Below are 20,841 nucleotides of genomic sequence, written 5' to 3' on the forward strand. Positions count from 1 at the left end.
CTTCTCTCAGGTATTGGGTCACAATGATGCAACAGGGAGTTAGATGAAGCACCTTTGCTGAATGTGAGAGGGTTTACTTCTGGACTATCCTGTTCCATTAATCTATACACCTATATTTTTATTGACATACACTCAACTTTATAACACTTTTTTAAAACAGTATTTTCTTTTGTTTTTGTGGTACAGGGGGTTTGAACTCAGGGCCTTGGCTGAATAAAACTCCATTGAGCATATATACCACATTTTCTTTATCCATTGACCTGTTAATAGGCACCTAGACTGATTCTATAACTTGGCTACTGTGAATAGTGCTGTGATAAACAGGAATGTGAAGGTGTCACTATTGCATGCTGACTTTGATCAGCATATGTACCCAGGAGGGGTATACCAGGATCATAGTAGTTCTATTTTTGGTTTTTGAGGAGCCTCCATTATAGTATGCTTTGAAATCAGAAAGTGGTCTTCATTTCCTAAATTGTTTTTGGCTATTCTGGACTTCTTGTATTTCCATATAAATTTTAGGACCAGCTTATCAATTTTTCAAAAAAGCCTGTTGTGATTTTTCCCCCAAACCTATAACTGCATGTTTATTTTTCCTTCATTAGCTTATGTAGGCCTACTTTATTCTTATTTTAAATGTACAAATTTGTAGGGTACAATGCAACAATGTGAAACATGTATACAGTGTACAATGATCAAATCAGAGTAATTAACATTTCTATCTATCATCTATCTTTCTATCTATATCTATCTATCATCTATCATCTATCTTTTGGTGATGGCACAGGGGCTTGCTAGACAGGTGCTCTACCACTTGAGCCATTCTGTCAGCCCTTTTTTGGTGTTGAGTGTTGAGTATTTTTGAGATAGGGTCTCACTTTTTGCCCAGGCTGGCCTCAAACTTTGATCCTCCTGTTCTCTGCCTCCTGAATAGCTATGGTTACAGGGGTGAATGACTTAATTTTTTTTTTTTAACCTTTAACACAGTTAACTGACAGGGAAATACAAATGAAAACCAAAACGAGATAAGCCCAGGTAACTAGGAGTGTGCATTAGTGGTGTGCATTAGTGGCAGACTATTTGTCTAGCATGCACAAGGCCCTGGGCTTAATTCCCAATGTTGCCAAACCCAAAAACCCTGAAAAGGATAAAAAAGAAAATCTGGTGAGGTTGTGGAGAAAAGGCAACTCTTACATAGAGGTGGTAAATTAGCACAGCTACCATGGAGAACAGTTTGGAAGTTTCTTAAAGGCTAAAAATAGATCTATTGTATGATCCAGCTATCCTACTACTGGGTATATATCGAAAGAAAATATAATCAGAATATCTTAAGAGACACCTCATGCCCATGTTTATTGCTACACTATTCCCAATAGCTAAAATACAGAATTAACCTAAATGCCCATCAATGGATGACTGGATAAGCAAAATATGGTACATATACACAATGGAATACTATTCAGTCATAAAAAGAAAACAGCAAAACAAATGGAACCAGAGGATATTATGTTAAGCAAAGTAAATCAGACATGGACACATATTTTAATGTTTAGAAAAAGTCAATGTATAATGGCATTACTAGACGTTAGAAAGGGTGCTGGGGAGGGAGTATAGAGTGGTTGTATAACAGGCACCAAACACAGATAGAAATAATAAGTTCTAGTGTTCTACAGCACATTGGGGTGATATAGTTCACAATAAACTATCATATACTTTATGAATAACTAGAAGAGAAGAGCTCAAAGACTCCAAGTACTAAGTAATGCTAAAGAGATGGAAATATTAATTACTCTGATTCATCAATACATACTGTATTCATGTACTGATATCACACTGCTGTGATTTTGATAGGGATTACATTGAATCTATACATTAATTTGGGGATAACTGCTATCTTAATAATATTGGACCTTCCAATTTGTGAATATGGAATGTCTTTATGTTTACTTACACCTTTTTATCTTCTTTTGGTGGTACTGGAGTTTGAACTCAGGGCTTCGTGCTTGCTAGGCAGGTACTCTACTACTTGGGCTGCTCCACCAGCTCACTTACACCTTTTTAAATTTATTCTCTGAGTAAATCTTTTGTTAGATTTATTCCTAAGTACTTATTCTTTTTGGTGTTAATGTGAATGGAATTGTTTTCTTAACTTTGCTTTTGGATTTTTCATTTCCTGTACACAAAAACACGGTTGTTTTTTGTATATTGATAAAACTTGATTAGTTCTAGTACACTATTATTTTTTGTTGAGGATAGATTCTCATCTAGTTAGATGAAGTAAAGAAATATCAAAGGTGCCCCAGAACAACAGGATAGCAGCAGGCTTTGCTTGGCGTTTTACATCTGCCTTATTTACAGAGAACAGAGCTGAAATTCACAAAGGTGACTTGGCCACAGAGCTAACAGATCTCAACTTCTTGGTCCACTGAGATCCCTATTCCCTCAGAATGCTTTCTGGTCCCTTTCCCTTATTGGGCTTTGTCAGCTGTCATTTTCTCCTGTGTCAAAGAGTACAGATTCACAATTTTTTTTTTTTTTTTTTTTTTTTTTTGTGGTATGAGGGCTTGAACTCAGGGATTATACCTTGAGCCACTCCACCAGCTCTTTTTTTGTGTGTTAGATATTTCTGAGATGGGGTCTTGTGAACTATTTGCCCAGGGTGGTTTTGAACCACAATCCTCCTGATCTCTGCTTCCTCAGTAGCTAGGATTACAGGTGTGAGCCACGGGTGCCCGGCTCTCCTGTTTTGATTTGTGAGGTTAACCATGGTGCTCAGGACCATGTTACAGAACACTGACTTAGTCTTTTTAAAAGCCTTTTAGATTGGAAATCTAAAGGGCTTCATCTCAGATTACATTTCTTGAACTAATTATTTGCTTACATTGGAAAGCCAAAATTATAATTTTTTTCAATGTTTTGGTCAACTGATACAATGGCTGGAATCATCCAGAAAAATTTAGAGGTCATTACATTTTCTTGAATATTCATTCAAACTGGATGTGGTATACATGCCTGTAATCCCAGCTACTCAGGAGGTAGAGGGAGAATTGTGAGTTTGAAGCTTGTCAGGGCAAAATTTAGCAAGACCCTCTCTTAAACTAAATACAAACAAAAGGGCTGGGGGTGTAGTGTTAGTGGTAGAGCACTTGCCTAGCAAGTGCAAGATCCTTGTTTCAATCCTCAGTGCCACACACAAATTGCATGTTCATTCAAGTTTAAAATTAGGACTTCAATTTTCCTTTTCAAATGAAAAGACTATGTCTTGTAGCTAGGGATGCAAAAGCTTGGTTATTCTTGTTGGAGTAATTGTTCTCCTCTGTCTCGGGAAGTTATCTTCTACAGTTAGAGACTGCAAGATCCTGAGAAACCTGAGCAGGTAATGATCATTTTTTTCGAACAAAGCCAGTTATCAGTCATCCATCATGGGACCCTCATTGTGGGTAGAATTCCATATGTGATAAGTAAAAGTTCGCGTATTCAGTCTTCCTGAATATATCTGTAAGAAAAAAAAATAGTTTGAGCAAAACACCTAAAATATTTTACCAGCTACTTGTAGACACCGTATTGCCTTACCAATATATGTTCCATTCCTTTTCTATTGTATAGCAACAGTGGTTTGGGTGTAAGAGACCACCCAGCTTTCATTCAACCCCAGGGGTAGGCTTTGACTATCTAGCAACTGGAAATCCCTTTTTTTTCTTCTGTCCCTCGCCATTAAAATCTTTAGACTCAAATAAATTTACCTTGGTTTATAAAAATAATAAAAACAACAACAAAATATATCCACCTACTCATAACCATTTCCATTTCTCATATGAATAATTATGTACTAATGCCTCATTCATTCTCAATTCTTTATAATACTGACAAAGTCTGGGCCAAGATTTACCTTTTATTATGTAAGCAAATAATAATGTAAATAAACAGTGATCACAGGGGACTGATACATCCACTTGAAACAGTAATTGTTGAAAGTCATTAAAAACCACTTTAACACCAGTTTACATACAAGTTTAAAATATGCTAATTTGCATCCATTAAAGAAGGTCCAGAAGAACTTCTAGTTAGGGACAGTCTGTCTGATAAAGAAACCAATGGACACTGGATGTCCTGACCTGTGGAGTATAATTAATTTGACCTAACATTCACTAAAATAAAACATCCCAACTTTAAGAACCTTTGAATGCTATGCTTAAACAAGCCAACCTGAGCTTACTCCTTAAGTAAAAACCTTTGTTGTATGGGGTCCACAGGATCACTGGAAAAGACCACTGGGGTATAAATTGGGAGGCAGCTACAGTTAATTCCTTACATTTTGTTGTCTAGCAGGTTTGATACAGGAATGCCGGAAATTGAACCCAGGGCTTTGTGCATACAACTAAGCAAACATTCTACCACAGCTACATCTCTAGCCAATTCTTTCTTATTGCCAAGATACCTTTCTCAAACATCCTTCCTGTGTATTTAAGGGTTTGCTTAAGGATCATTTTATAAAAATTCTAATAATAAAAGTGAAGTGATATATATCAAGTATGCTTCAAGGAAGGAGATGGGATTAAAGGTATATTTTGTGTGCAATTCTAAACTGCTTAATTAAAATTTTATGAAGAGTTTGTATTGCTTTTATAATTAAAAAATTAAAAAATTTAAAACATAAAAGGAAATGCTTCCTGAGAGGGTTTCATTCGTGGTTTAGGATAAATTTCTTCAATTGCAACATTAAATCTGTATCTAGCTAAGCACAAGGGAGCATATGAAATGAGAAAGGAGGAAGAGATAGAGAGGGGACACTCTGATGGTCAGTTCTGAAAAAGGCAATGACTTGGGATAGAAGAGAGCTATGTAATCTGGGAGCAGGGTTTGGACTCAACAAAGCCAGACATGTGAGTTCACCTGCTTATCTGCACATGATGGCTGGTAGGCAGTAATGCCACTGAAAGGGGCAGGAGGGTGAGGATGTTCAGAGTGGATCACTGCAGTAGTTGGGCTGAAGTAAATTACTGCTTCCTGGGAAGAAGCTTATCTGATGGGACATGTGAGATGGCTTGGGCTTCAGTAACTGATATTGGGGAGTTTCCTGGGATGCAAGAAATGGCACTAAAAACTAGACCCTACAAAGGAGGAACAGCAACAAGGATGGAGCACAAAGTACGAGTAGATGGGGGCTGGCAGAGTGGCACAGGTGGTAGAGTGCCTGCGTAGTAAGCATGAGGCTGGAGTTCAAGTCCCAGTAACATAAAAAAAAAGAGTAGATAGGGAGTGACTGAGGCAGCTGAAAACTAAGGGATAACATGTTCTTCCCTAGCAATCTGAGAGCATGTTGAGGTCTGTACTTGGTTTTTAAAATTTCTACCATGAGAGCTGGGCATGACGATGCACACTTGTAATCTCAGCACTGGGGAGGCTGAAGCAGGAGGATTGAGAGTTTGAGGCCAGCCTGGGCTACATAGGAAGGCTCTGCCTCAAAAAACTAAAAAAATTCTAACATGGGGCTGGAGGAATAGCTCAGTGGTACAGTATTTGTTTAGCATGCATAAAGCTCTGGGTTCCATCCTCTCTTTCTCTCTCTCTCTTTTTTTCTACCCTCTCATCCCTCTGTCCCTCTCTCTCTCCTTCCCTCTCTCCAATATGAAAGCAAAACAATCCAACTCACCAGTTTGGTTAACAGATGGTTTTAAATATGATGGTTAAACTCTCAAGGTCTTCATTCTTTAAATGTAATTCTTTGAGCAGAGTTGCTATAAATTGTGTAAACCTCATATTTTCTGGAGAATGCTTCTGAATGCCAAGAATTGGGGTCAGTCTGAAACAAACAAATACACTCAATGTTTATGTAACAAATGAAAAGAGCTAAGGGACACTCATCTTTAACAAGGCATGGAGGATTTTGTGGGATGAGGATTCTGATGGAAGAAAATGTCCAGAGCCAGGCGATGGTGGCTCAAGCCTATAATTCTAGGAGGATCGCGGTTCGAAGCCAGCTCAGGCAAATAGTTCATGAGACCCTATCTCAAAAAACCCTTCACAAAAATAGGGCTGGTGGAGTGGCTCAAGGTGTAGGCCCCGAGTTAAGCCCCAGTACCACCAAAAAAAAAAAAAAAAAAAAGAAAGAAGATTCCCAGAGACTTTTCTAACAAAGGCAGAGGAAAAGTCTCAGGAATCTCCTAACAAGTTCTTCATTATACCAGCAAAAAACTACTAAAGTTCTATTTAATGAATGAACTCCTTCTGCTAGGGAATGGCAGTGTGGAGAAGAGCTTAGAGGTTAGTATTTCTTTAAAACCATTATTTATTTTGAATGTCTGGATTATACCACCTGAATAAAGACAACAAATAAGTAAGATTACCTTTTGGTAAAACTGTACATTTAAATGTCAAGATGCTAAACAAATGAATTCTATCTTACAAGGCATTTAATATAAATTTCATATGGAACAAAATGTTTTTGTTCTCTATTTCTGTTAAATAACCCTAAGGATTGATTCATTAAATATAACAGAATCTTTACAATAATTTTCACTGATATATGATCAGTAAGTTAGAAGGAATTGAACCTTAGGGCCCCTTACACTGCTAGGCAAGTGCTCTACCACTGAGCTACATCCCCAGATCTAAGGTTTTAAAAAAGTTAAGTGGTATAGGAGATTCAAAATTTGTTGAATGGAAAGATGGCAAGCACTCACATCCTACTCCAGAAAGAACCAAAGTAACAGGTATACAGCTGCATTTTGGGGCAAGAGACTGTGAGAGAACACCGGAAATCGAAGGGACTGAAACCTTATTCCTGGACAACAGCATAATGAGAGAAAGCAAATACCCTGCACTCAGTTCCACAATCCAAGGAGGGACAGTTTTCCCTTTGTGGGCTAAGAGCTGCATAAAACCTTATTAGTACAGATAGGAGCATTCCTAGCTACTGGAAGAGTTTATAATCCTCAAAGGTCATCAGTCCATTTAGATAAGTAATCTGGAATCTGACAAGGAGCCTTGCTTTTGAAAAGGATCTCACATCATCTCTCAGTGACCTCCCAGGGTGCTGTAGCCAGGAGCTACCTTGAGAAATGAGCTATTATATGAGTTCGGACTGCTCTAGGGTTTGGAAAACCTCTGCATATTTCCATCTCTGGGTCTCCAGACATTCCTGCGTATTGACTTGAGGATCACCTCTGCTCAACTTGGCCTAGGAGAGTGACTAGGACCTAAGCCCACTAAGTGCTCAGCACTGTAGGGAATGGGAATTATTACACAAAGAATGAAAGGTGCCAACTTTGAGAACTAGGAGATCAGGGTGCTTACTCTCTGAGACCAAGGATGTGGCAAGCTGCATAGAGGGTCTCTGCTCTTATGTGGCCTGCAGAGATAGCCTCTCTGACTGTATCACTCTTCCCAAAGTCATTAATCACAACAAAAGAAACTATATGGAGACTACACTATGGTGCCCCACTAAAATCAAAGCCAACACTGCATAGCAAATTGGCATTCAAAGGCACATCTTCAAGAGAAAGCTGCTTACTAAAAAGGCCATCTGATAAAAGTGGTTGCGATATCTGACCCAGCAGATGTGCAAATCTCAGTGTAAGAAAACAAGTGATACAAAAAAACAAAACAAAAAAACCAAACCAAACCAAACCAAAACAAGGTAATATGCCTCCAAAAGAACATAACTCTTTTGTAACAAATTCCAAACAATTCAAAATGGATGAAATGCCTGATAAAGAATTTAAAAGAATGATTATAAAATAGCTCAATGAATACAGATGTTTAAATGTAATTGGGAAAACAATACAGTTATGAAATGAGAAATGAGAAATTAAACAAAAAGAGAGATTTTGAAAAAAGAACGAAACTCAAGTAAAAAATACACCTGAAAGGCTCAACAACAGAGCAGATCAAATAGAAGGATATATGAACATAAGATCTTTTGAAATATCTCAGTCTGACCACACTAGACCAAACAACATAACAACACACACACACACACACCAAAACCCCACCAGAATGAATGAAGGAGAGTATTCAAGATCTATGGGACACCATTAAATGAACAAACATCCCTTATTTTCAGAATACCCAAAGGTGAGGAGAAAAATGTTCAGGATATAGAAAACCAAAGCAGAAAACTTCCTTAATCTTGGGAAAAATAGGGATATCCATGCACAGGAGGAAGACATGAAAAGAAAAGATATTCATTCTGGCCTAATACAGCAAAACTAAAGTACAAGAGAAATAATTTTAAAATCAGTAAGAGAAAAGCATCAAGTTACATGTAACAGGATCCCCATCATGTTAGCTTTCATTATTGTGACACAATACTTCAACCAATCAACTTAAAAAGGAAAAGAAGTTTTTTTTGGGCTCAGTTTCAGAGGTTTCAGTTCATGGTCACTTGGCCCTATTGCTTTGGAACTACAGTGGCACAGAACATCATGGTGGGAGCATGGGGCAGACAAGGCTTATTCATCTTGTGGCAGCTGGGAAGCACACAGAGAAACAGGAAGGGGCCAGGGTCTTAATACTCCTTTAAAAGGCATGTTCCTGATGATGTAACTTATTTCCATTAAACCCAACTTCCTAAAGATTCCATCACCTTCCAATAGTGTCATGGGCGTGGGACCAAGCCTTCAACACATGGGCCTTTGGGGGACATTCATGAATCTAAACTACAGGATCTACTAGACTAATAGCAGATTTCTTAGCAGAAACTTTACAGGCTAGGAGGGAATGAAATGACTTGTCTCAATTCCTAAGAGAAAATAACTGCCAAGCAAGATTATGCTAAAGGTATGGGTTAAGTGCTAGAGTGCTTGCTTATTAGCAAGTGCAATGTCTGGAGTTCAAACCCCAGCAAAATAAAAAAACATAATTACAGCAATATCATTGTTCAGAAATGAAGGAGAAATAAAAACTTTCCAAGGCAACGAAAAACAGAGGGAATTCATGGCTAGTAGATCAGGCTTGCAGAAGATACTTAAAGATAACTACCATCATGAAAGCATGCAAAAGTGTAAATCTCACTAGGAGATACTCAAAAGAGAAATATAAAAGAATCAAACATTATCAATACAGTAAACCATCAAGCCACAAAGATGAACCAGAGAGGAAGAACAGAGAATATTCAAAACAAGTAGAAGATAAACAGCAAAATGATAGCAATAAACCCTTTACTTATTAATAATAACCTTGAATGTAAATTGATTAAATTCCCCAATTAAAAGATACAGACTGTGTGGATTTAAAAACATGTCCTGCTGGGCATGGTGGCATATGCCTGCAAAGCCAGCACTCAGAAGGCTGAGGCTGTAGAGTGAATTTGAGGCCAGCGTGAGCTATTATAAACTCTATTTAAACTCTGTCTAAACAAAACAAAACAAAACAAAACAAAACACAAAACAAGATCAAACAATATATTATCTACAAGAAACTCACTTCAATAGTAAAGATACATACAGGGCTGGTAGAATGGCTCCTGTGGTAGAGTACTTGCCTACCAAGGTCCTGAGTTCATACCCCAGAGTTCATACCCAGTACACCAAAAACAAAAACAAAACAAAAAGACCAAAAAACCCCCTCACAGACTGAAAGTGAAAGGATGGAAAATGATATTCCAAGCAAATCAAAACTATGCAAGGAGGAAGCAACTACACTTTTATCTATCAAAATAGACTTTATGATAAAAACTATAAGAGACAAAGAAGGTCACTATTCAAGAAAAATATAATGGTACATCTATATGTACCTAATACTGGAGCACTGTATTTTATAAAGCAAACACTGCAGACCTATAGGGAGAGGTAGTATAATAACAGTGGGAAAGTTCAACACCCAGACAAAAAAATCAAAAAGAAACACCAGAGTTTATCTATACTATCAAATGGACTTTACAAACATTTACAGAACATTCTACCTGACAGCTGCAGAATACTTATATTCTTTTCATCAGTACATGAAACTTTCTATAGAACGGACCATATACTAGGCCACAAAGCAAGTCTTAAATTAAAAAAAATTCTTGTGTCTTTTCTGGTCGTTATAGAATAAATTAGAAGTTAACAAAAGAAATGTCAAAAATTGTACAAATGCATGGAGACTGGACAATATACTTTGAACAAACAGTGGGTCACTAAGGAAGTAGAAGGAAATTAACAATTTTTTGAAACTATTAACATCTTAAAACTTCAGCAAAAGCAGTTGTAAGAGGGAAGTATATAGCAACAAGCACCTATTAAGAAATAAATTTCATACGAACAAGGTAATGAAGCATCTCAAGTATTTAAAAAGAACAAACCAAACCCCAAATTAGCAGGAGCAAAATAGACTGGAGGTGTGGTTCACCTGCTTTGCAAGTGTGAAGCCCTGACTTCAAACCCCCAACCCCCCCCCCCCACCAAATCAAACAGAAAAGGAGACAACCAACTTGCAGAAGTACAAATGGCCATTAGGGATTATTATAAAAGTATATGCCAACAAATTTGAAAACCTAGAACCGGACAAATTTCTGGATACATATGACCTATCAAAATTGAAGGAGGAGAACATAAAAAAATCTGAATAGACTAATAACAAGTAATGAGTTTAAATCAGTAATAAATTCTCTCAACAAAGAAAAGCCCAGGAATGTATATCTTCACTGCTGAGTTTTACCCAATTCCCCTTCTCCTTTAAAAATTAGTGTATTTTAATTGTATAAAATAATGGGCTTCATTATAACATTTTCATACATATATGTAATATATTTTGGCCATATTTACTCCCTATTACTCTCATGTATCCCCTCCTACCCATCCCCTTTCTCTTCTTCAATAGTCCCCCTTTTATTTTCATGTCTTTTTTAAAAATCTAGATTCTGTACATGAGAGAAAACATGCAATGTTTGTCTGAGTCTGGCTTATTTTCCTTAACATAAAGAACTCCAGTTCCATCCATTTTGCTGCAAATGATTTTGTTTTTTACAGCTCAATGAAACTCCATTGTGTATATATACCATATTTTCTTTATCTGTTCATCTGTTGACTAGGCTGACTGTATGACTTGGACACCATGAAAACAGCCATAGTAAACAGGAATGTGTACGTATCTCTGTTGTATGCTAACTTTGAGTCCTTTGCTTATATATTTAGGATATACATCATACTTTTAAAGAAGAACTAACTGAATTATTTTCAAACTACTGCACAGAATTAAAAGAGAGGGAACCCTTCAAAACTTACTCTGTGAGGGCAGCATTACCCTGTAACAAAAACCAGTAAGGACACAACAAAGAAAAGAAAAATATAGGCCAATATCTTTGATAAACATAGATGCAAAAATTCTCAATAAAGTATTAGCAAATCAAATTTAACAGTACATCAAAAAAAATTCACCATGGTATTGTTAGTTTTATCCCAGTGGATATAAGGAGGTTTCAACATATACAAATCAAGAAACTTAATATACTGCATCAAAAAAATGATAATCATATGCTCGTCTCAACAGGTGTGAAAAAAGCATTTTCTCCCAGATCCATCATCAAGACATAATGAGTTCTTTATTTTTTATTTTTTGTAGTACTAGGGTTTGAACTCAGGGCCTAGTGTGGGTTAGAAAGGTACTCTTCCATTTAAGACATTCCACCAGCCCTCAGAAAAAGCATTTGATAAAATTCAAATTTCCCTCTTAATAAAAGTACTAAATACATTAGATATAGGAATATCATACCTCAACATAATAAAGGCTATATATGACAAACCCACAGTCAGTATCATACCACATGGGGAAAAACTAAAAGCATTTTCTCTAAGATCAGGAACAAGACAAAAGTATCTACTCTTTAGCATTGTTAGTTCAATACAATACTAGAACTTTTAGCCAGAGTAATTTAGGCAAGAGATATAAAAGGCACATAAATGGGAAGGAAAGAAGTCAAATTATCTATTTGCAGATGATATGATTCTATGCACAGAAAAACCTAAAGACTCCACCAAAATTACTGTTAGAACTGATAAATAAATTCAGTAGACTAGCAGTGCACAAAATCAACATAAAAAAACACTAGCTTTTCTACACTCCAATGAAAAATTTGATAAGAAGTCACTGAAGTAATTCTATTCACAATAGCTACAAAAAATATGTAGGAATAAACTTAACCAAGAAAGTGAAAGACTTATACAATAACAATTACAAAACACCAATAAAATTGAAGACATGCAAAAAAAGGAAAGCCCTCTTATGCTTATGAGTTGGAAGAATTAATATTTAACATGTTCATACTAGCCAAAGCAATCTAGAGATTAAATGCAATCTTCATTAAAATACCAATGAACTAGAAAAAAAATTCTAAAATTCATAGGAAAGCACAACAGTCCCCAAATACCCAAAATAGTCTTGAGAAAAACAAACAGATAAACAAACAAACACCCAAAATGAAGGTATCACAATACTTGACTTTAAGACATACTACTGAGCCATAGTAACCAAACAGCCTTGTATTGGCATAAAAGCACAGACAATGAACAGAATGGAGATCTCAGAAATATACTTACACATCTGTAGCCAACTAATACTCAAAAATGGGGCTAAAATATACAATAGAAAAAAGGACAACCTCCCTGATAAATGGTGCTAGGAAAATTGGATATCCACCTGTGGAAGACTGAAATTGTCCATCTCCTTTACCCTGTACAAAAAGCAACTCAAAATGAGTCAATGACCACTTGAACCTCTGAAACTAATAGAAGAAAATATAGGGGAAGCAATGCAAGACATTGAAATAGGCAACAATTTTTTTGGATAGGACCCCCAAAACACAGGAATCAAAATAAAAAAATGACAAAAGAGATTATATCAAACTAAAATGCTCTGCATAGCAAAGGAAAGGAGGTTCCTCAAAACACTAAAAATAGATATACCATATGAATCAGCGATCCACCTTCTAGGTATATATCCAAAGGAAATGAAATCAGCATATCAAAGAGATACTTGCATATCTATGTTCACTACAGCACTCTTCAAATAGCAAAGACACGGAATCAGTCTAGGCTCATTAACAGTTGAATGAATAAAGAAAATGTGGTATTTAATATAAATGGAGTATTTCATTCATAAGAATGAAATCCTGATTATATGCAGCAAAATGGACAGAAACAGAAGACATTATGCTAAGTGAAATAAGTCAGACATAGAAAGAGAAATAACGCGTGTTCTCATATGGAAGTTAAAAAAAACCTGGCCTGAAACAGAATATAGATTAAAGAACTGGAAAGGGAGGGAGGGTCAGAAAAACATGGCTGGATTTGTCAGTGCATGCTGTATGCAAGTATGGAAATACCACATTGAACTCTATTAATATGTGTAATTAATATGCATTAATAAAATGAGCAATATCTAACCTAAACATAAAGACTAAGGACTATCACTTTTCACTCAATATTTTCATCTCCAGAGAGCATGCTTCTTGGAGTTTTTGCAAGTAATATTCCTGGAAAGCTTTTTGGCAGAAAATTCTTTTTTATCACAAATAGTCTTACAATTCTTACAAAGCTCTTTCAAATGCTTAACTTTCGTCATTGCCACAGGGCACCTCAAACATAAATACAACTCTTGGAGTTAAATCAATAGAGCTCAACTAATCAGAGCAGGTCAGTTCTGCAGTAGGGAGTGTGGAATGAGAAATATTTTCCAAGAGAACGCATTTCTTTCTTTATAAAGTAAAGAAGTAAAAGGAAACATTTGTCAGAATGATCTAAAGATTGTCAGACCTCCATGAACAGAAGCAATTTCTCTATATCCCTAAAGGTGTCTTAGTAAGAACTGGTCCTTTGTCTTAGTTTTACCTGGAAAACCACTACAGTGCGTTTCTTCTCTGTCTCTCCTGTACTTCTTTACAGCTGGGGGAATGGATGAAGTACCTTGGTACTTCTCACACTTCATTGCTTTGTCTGCAGGTATTCTCCAATGGTAGTTCAGACTGGGAAACTGGATTCCCCTTCTAATGCCAAGCCCAACCGTGATTCTTAGGTGAACCTACACAGTGGTGGCCAGTTTTTCCTGAGGCACCTTCTTAAAAAGAAGGAACTCAGAAGCCAACTCCAGCTTTTCCCAGAGTTAGGTGATATCAACATTTAAAATGTAAGTTGTTGTTTCCACACAAGAAGCTAAAAAGTGCCAGGTATGGCGTAACAATGGGGCGACTCCACAGAAATGTAGCTATTGTATGTATTTAAAGTGGCATTTATATGACACATCCAAAACAATTTCTCTAATTTTCAAGGAGACTAGTATTTAGCTGCTATATAAAAATAAGACTTTTCAATTATTTTTCAAAGTGCCATTGGTACATAACCTAAATTTCCAAAATTCACTGTAAAATTAGAAATAAATCACGACTATCTGATTTTTCTTTTTTCTTTTTTTAGTTATTGTGCTGGATGGGGGCATGGTATGGCCTTTACAAAAGTTCTTACAATATATCAAATATATCATACTTGAATTCACCCCCCCCACCATTCTCCTTCACCCCCCCTTTCCCCATTCCTGAAATAGTTTGAACAGGTATCATTCTTCCATTTACATGCATGCATACAATATTTACACCATATTCACCCTCCTTCACCATTTTCCCCCTTCTCCCCCTCTCACTGGTTCCAAGCCCCACCCCCCCAACCAGGATCTGTCCTGCCCTCCTGTTCTCTGATTTTGTATAAGAAGAAGAAAAAAGTGACATTTTTGGTTGTTTAAGAAAGCTACAAGGGAGTTTCCTACTGTTTGTCTCTATAATAGCAGAAATAAGAAGAGTTATTATAGACAAAGAGCTTGTAAGAGAAACTCTTTATCAGCTACCTTAGAAAATATTTTAGGAATAGTGACATTTCTCTGGTAAACTCACAAGGCTAAAAACGATTCTAATAACTTCATTACAAGATGTACTCAAATTAAGCTAAAAGTCTTGTTTATAAAGAAAAAAACTAAGGTTAATGAGACTCTACCTAGGATGAGGGAAACAAACAAACCAATAAAAAACAAAAAAACAACAAAAAAAGGAAAGCATCTATGTAATCCCAGTGCATGCTCCTGAGCCCATGGCAAACACTGCTCATCCATCAGGAGTTCTTAATGAGCCTGAACCTGCTTTGAGAATTCTCAAAACAGGACACTTTGCAGAGTTCCTGAGGTTAATTTCACTGTCTAGTCTAAGAGCAAGCATAGGGAGCTATGTACACACCACAGTTCTAACCCTAACTCTGTCAGGAATGGGCAAACTGAACCTTGAAGCCTTAGTGTCTAGCTAGAAAAACAGCTAATACCTAAGTACTTTAAAAGAGCATTATAAAATTCACTATTGCAGAGAAGTAGGTCTTATCCATTATGACTATAACATTTACCATATACCTCCTATGAGCACTTCCTGTGTTCTAAGCATGCAAATTCTCTTTAACTCTGTAGTGGCTGAAGGGATGCAGTGATCAGCCCCATTTTATAGACAAGGAAATAAAGGCACAAAAAACTGAAGTAACTTGATCAAAGTCATGAAGAGAGTAAATCCTAAGTGATTTATCTCAAAAGCACAAATTCTTAGCCAATATGCTAGCTTTCATTTTGTTTTTTTTTTAATGTGGTACTGAGGGGTTTGAAGTCAAGGTCTTGTGATTGCTAGGCAGGTGTTCTACCATTTGAGTCATATCCCCAGCCCTTTTTGCTTTAATTATTTTTGGGATAGGGTTTGGCTTTTTGCCCAAGTGGGCCTGGACTGTGATCCTGTTTATGCTTTCTGTGTAGCTGAAATGATGTTCAGAGATGGGGTCTTCTGAACATTTTACCTGGACTGTCCTCAAACTGCTATCCTCCTGATCTCCACTTCCTGAGTAGCTAAGATTACAGGTATGAATCATTGTGTCTGGCCTAGCTTTCATTCTTTGTAGGTGCAGAACACTATAAATTTGATCTTTATTTGCATGATGCTGTGTACTAAAACCTCAGTGAACATGCAGAAAAAACAAAATGATTTAAGTTTTCTTTAGAGAACTAGAAATAAAATGGCAAGAATTGAGGGCTGGATATGGTAGCTCCTTGCTGTAATCTCAGCTACTACGGGGGGGGGGTGGGGGGCAGAGATCAGAAGGATTGTAGTTCTAGGCAAGCCTGGGAAAAAAGTTAGTGAGACTACGATCTCAACAAAGGAGCTGGGTATGGTGGCACATACCTGTAATTCCAGTTACGCTGGAAGCATATGTAGGAGGAGTATGGTCTGATGTTGGCTCTGGGCAAAGACACAAGAATTTACCATAAGAATAACTAAAGCAAAAACGGCTGGGGGAGTGGCTCAAGTAGTGAGGGCCTGAGTTCAAACCTCGACACCATTAAGACAAAAAGAAAAACAGGAGGAGGTTGGCAGGCAGAAGGGAGGGTTGATAGAAGAATTATACATGGTCTGATGTCGGCTGTAGACAGGAATGTCAAGTTGTGCTGGGGTAACACTTGAGCTTTAAGTGCCACTGAATAATTACACTTCTACAAAGCCACAGACATTGCCTTTACTCTCATTTATCCCTCAGATTTCCCCTTTTTATCTTCAACTGAAAAGACTCCTTTCCTTACCTCAGGCTCTAATACAGAGTATAAATGATTACAGAACTATATATACAATTAACTTTCTTTTTTGGTGGGACTGGGGTTTGAACTCAGGGCTTCTTGCTTGCAAAGCATGAGCTCTACCACTTGAGCCACACCCCCAGCCCTACACCATTAACTATCTAAGAGTTACAAGTTTACTTAAAATTCTTTTTGGAATAAAGTGAGGCATAAATTAATACATATAATCTAATAGTTCTATGTACCTGTAAATATCAATAATGCAGTGGATTACTTTTGGAGAGTCATATAAAATTATATTTTGTCTTTAAAATTATCTTCTATGGAAACCAGGCTCATGATTACAAAAAAATGAAAAATTACTGTTGATGATGCCAAACTCTAAAAATATGACTTTGATTCATTTAAGATATTATGATTTACTTCTATTTCCAAAAAATTTACATTTAAAGGGAATATGGACTATATGTAATCTTTGTTTCCCAAATTCCTTCTCTCATCTACTTTAACATGTTTTGTTGCTTAATAGCAATTGACTTCCTGCCAATACTTCCAGCCCAGCTCTTACTAGGGGTTTTCTGAATTTTCATCTCAGTAGCAAGAGGCTCAGTATCTGCCTGTATAGATGAATTAGAGTCAAGATCATAACATTTTAGCAGGTGATTATGGTTTGGGACAGTCGTAGGTTGTGCCAAAGATGGTACTAATGAACTGCTGGAATTCTTTTTGTGTACCTGTTGCTGTAATGACAGGTGTCATAAGGTTGGGTTGATACCTTCCTTTAATAACCATTTACAAGAGAAATCTAATTTCTTTGGACATTTTTGTTATTTCAATCAAATGAATATGTATATCAGATAACACAGAAGTACGTACCATTACTTGTATAAATTTTGTCTAACTCACTAGAGTAGCAGAAGACTGAGATTCTATTTTATTCATCCATGTTTGCATTTTCCACAGGCTTGTTCTCTTAATCTAGTGCATGACTACAGAACTGAAATTGCTTTTCCTCATATTAGCACTTTTCAGTGTATTAGAACAGGTCCATGGACAAACTGTACTCCATATGCCAAACCCAATTTGTTATTTAATGTTGCAAATGTAGTTTTATCGGAATACTGGCATCTATTTATTTAGTATCCTATGGCTGCTTTTTTTCTTTTTTTTTTGTTTTTGGTGGTACTGGGGTTTGAACTAAGGACCTCATGCTTGCTAGGCAGGTACTTACCACTTGAGCCACTCCACCAGCTCCCAAGTATGGCTATTTTTGTGCTATAACCACAGAGCTGAGTTCCTGTACCTGAGCACTATAAGGCTAGTGTTGGGTCTGGGAACCTAATGGGCAGATGAGTGAGTCAGTATCCCATCCCCTATGGAGAGCACTATGAGCCCTGCACCCTGAGAAGGAGTTGTGAATCTGCATTCCTGCACCCTGAAGAGGAGATACAGGGTCTCATAAATCTGCCATGGGGCTGATAAACAGAACGCTCTCGAGGTTGTTTCCCCCCACAAGGGGCAAACAGACCAGTTCATTGAAGAGAGCCCACATGAATGAATCCACAGCCAATGGAAAGAACCCCTCCCCCCAACCCTTCCCCTAACCCAGAGTTAAAGCATCCATAAAAAGCCCCAGCCTTCACCTGAGCAGGGAACCACTGGTTTCCCGGCTCTGCTGCACTGCTCTAGCTGTAGCTGTTCCTTTCTCTAATAAATTCTACTTTGTATGCCGACCTTGTTGTCCTACGAGTCAATCAGCTGCCTCACAAGCTAGTTCTTTGGCCTATGAAGGCAAGAACTCTCTCGACACTGGCCTGCAACACTAGGAAAGACAAAAATATTTACCATCTGCCCCTTTACCAATCCCTGTGACAGATTAATTATGTATCAATTTTAACTTAAATGAATAACTTAGTCATTAGTATAAAGCCTTATATACTACAGCTCTGATGATTAGGCCAATTGCAAGAGGAGATAAATCTAAATAAACCACTTAGCTCCAGGCTATTCTGGATCACTAAAGGAAGAGGGATGCACAGAAACCAAAAGTATCTCATAAAAGTTTCCACTTGGAAAGAGTACTTCTTCTGGCTCACTTCAAGCATACTGCCCAATCTTGCCTCAACTGCACTGGGCTTAAGTCTATCCTGTGGGGGTTTCTTCCCCAGGTCTGTGTGGTGGCTCTTTCATGTGGTTCGCTTTTGTTTAAATGTCACTGCTTCCATTTGAAGTCCACCCTTGCTCTCGCCCTACCTGCTTACTTTCCTTTACTTTTCTCCACTGATTTTACTAACTGACTGATTCTATTATTGTGTTTGTCTATCTCCCATCCAAAAATGTCACCAGAGTATGACCTCATCTATCTCGTTCACTATATTCTTCACTTCTGTCACACTGTAGATGACCAATAATTATTTGTTAGCATATTAGGGTTTCTGGATTTTTTTTTCTCTTCATAAATTTTTCCTCCTTTCATTTTTAGAGGAAAGAATGGAGGAAATATTTTGACTCTTTCTCCCATTGCTTGCACATAGCTCCATCTTCTGCCAGAATATTTCAGAGCGTCAATCAGTGAGATGGGGTGAGCTTTAAATTCATCAGGTAGATCAAGACTACATTACACCTTCCCTCCTGACTTTCATTTGTCTTGGAAATCAGTGTTATCTAGGAAGCATGACTAGTGCTAAGTGTTACTGTAGGCTTGATTGGTAGTTTTTAGTTCCCTTGCAGTTCTTTAAAACAAACAATAACAACCCCTCCATCCCCAGGGTATCTTTATGTTACCCAGGCTAGACTCCCATCTCAGCTTCCTCAGCAGTTGGGATCACAGGTGTGCTCCACCACCACCACCATACCTGGCTTTAAGACTCTTCATGTAGTTAGTGATTCGGTTCCTTTTTACAAGCCTGCTAATAACCTACCTCTGCGATCTCAAAGGTAGAATTTCTATACCTCTGTTTGTAGCATGCTGTAATAATGAATAAATCTTAAATTCTAGGCAAAGTTCCTCATATATAATCTGAATCTCTCCTGTAGAGTTTTACTTCCTCCTTTGTGGAACTTTTGTGGGTTTTTGGGGGGCAAGATTTAAAATTTTTCCTTCAGAATAAAAGGAATACAAATAGGTAAAGAAACTGTTAAAATATCCCTATTTGCAGACGATATGATCCTATACCTTAAAGACCCAAAAACTCTACTCAAAAGCTCATAGACACCATCAATAGCTATAGCAAGGTAGCGGGATATAAAATCAACATAGAAAAATCATTAGAATTTCTATACACTAATAATGAACAAACGGAGAAAGAATATATGAAAACAATTCCATTTACAATAGCCTAAAAAAAAATCAAATACCTAGGTGTAAACTTAACAAAGGATGTGAATGACCTCTACAAGGAAAACTATAAACTTCTGAAGAGATTGAGGAAGACTATAGAAAGTGGAGAGATCTCCCATGCTCATGGATTGGTAGAATCAACATAGTAAAAATGTCTATACTCCAAAAGTAATCTATATGTTTAATGCAATTCCCATCAAAATCCCAATGACATTCATCAAAGAGATTGAAAAATCTACCGTTAAATTTATATGTAAACACAAGAGGCCATGAATAGCTGAGACAATACTTAGTCAAAAGAACGCTGGAGGTATCACAATACCCGACTTCAAACTATATTACAAAGCAATAGCAATAAAAACAGCATGGTACTGGCACTAAAACAGACATGAAGACCAGTGGAACAGAATAGAGGACCCAGATATGAAGCCACACAACTATAACCAACTTATCTTTGACAAAGGTACTAAAAATATACGATGGAAAAAGCAGCCTCTTCAACAAAAACTGCTGGGAAAACTGGTTAGCAGTCTGCAAAAAACTGAAACTAGATCCATGTTTACCACCCTATACCAATATTAACTCAAAATGGATCAAGGATCTTAATATCAGACCCCAAACTCTAAAGTTGGTATAGGAAAGAGTAGGAAATACTTTGGAATTAATAAGTATAGGCAAGAACTTTCTCAATGGAACCCCAGCAGCTCAGCAACTAAGAGACAGCATAGACAAATGGGACTTCATAAAACTAAAAAGCTTCTGCTCAGCAAAAGAAATGGTCTCTAAACTGAAGAGACCACCCACAGAGTGGGAGAAAATATTTGCCAGCTACACATCAGGCAAAGGACTGATAACCAGAATATATAGGGAACTCAAGAAACTAAATTCTCCCAAAATTAATGAACCAATAAAGAAATGGGCAAGTGAACTAAACAGAA

The 20,841-nt window shown here is 37.1% G+C and overlaps 1 protein-coding gene across 4 annotated transcripts in view; it reads right to left on the reverse strand.

Annotated features, from left to right (window-relative positions):
* Positions 1–1,523: 1,523 nt before the first annotated feature.
* Positions 1,524–20,841, reverse strand: part of Rpap2 (RNA polymerase II associated protein 2) — a 105,909-nt gene continuing 86,591 nt past the window's right edge. For 2 of the 4 annotated variants that reach the window (XM_074076474.1, XM_074076475.1), the window contains exons 13-15: positions 16,175–16,231; positions 5,654–5,803; positions 1,524–3,496 (exon numbers count right to left, since the gene is read on the reverse strand). In XM_074076474.1, the coding sequence (XP_073932575.1) occupies positions 5,662–5,803; positions 16,175–16,231 (199 nt within the window). In that variant the 3' untranslated portion in view covers positions 1,524–3,496; positions 5,654–5,661. The remainder of the gene's footprint in view (positions 3,497–5,653; positions 5,804–16,174; positions 16,232–20,841) is intronic. The other 2 variants (XM_074076476.1, XM_020159540.2) reach the window with 1 other exon arrangement.

This window comes from Castor canadensis, chromosome 6 (genome assembly GCF_047511655.1).
Source record: "Castor canadensis chromosome 6, mCasCan1.hap1v2, whole genome shotgun sequence".
In the NCBI taxonomy this organism is placed as follows: Eukaryota; Metazoa; Chordata; class Mammalia; order Rodentia; family Castoridae; genus Castor; species Castor canadensis.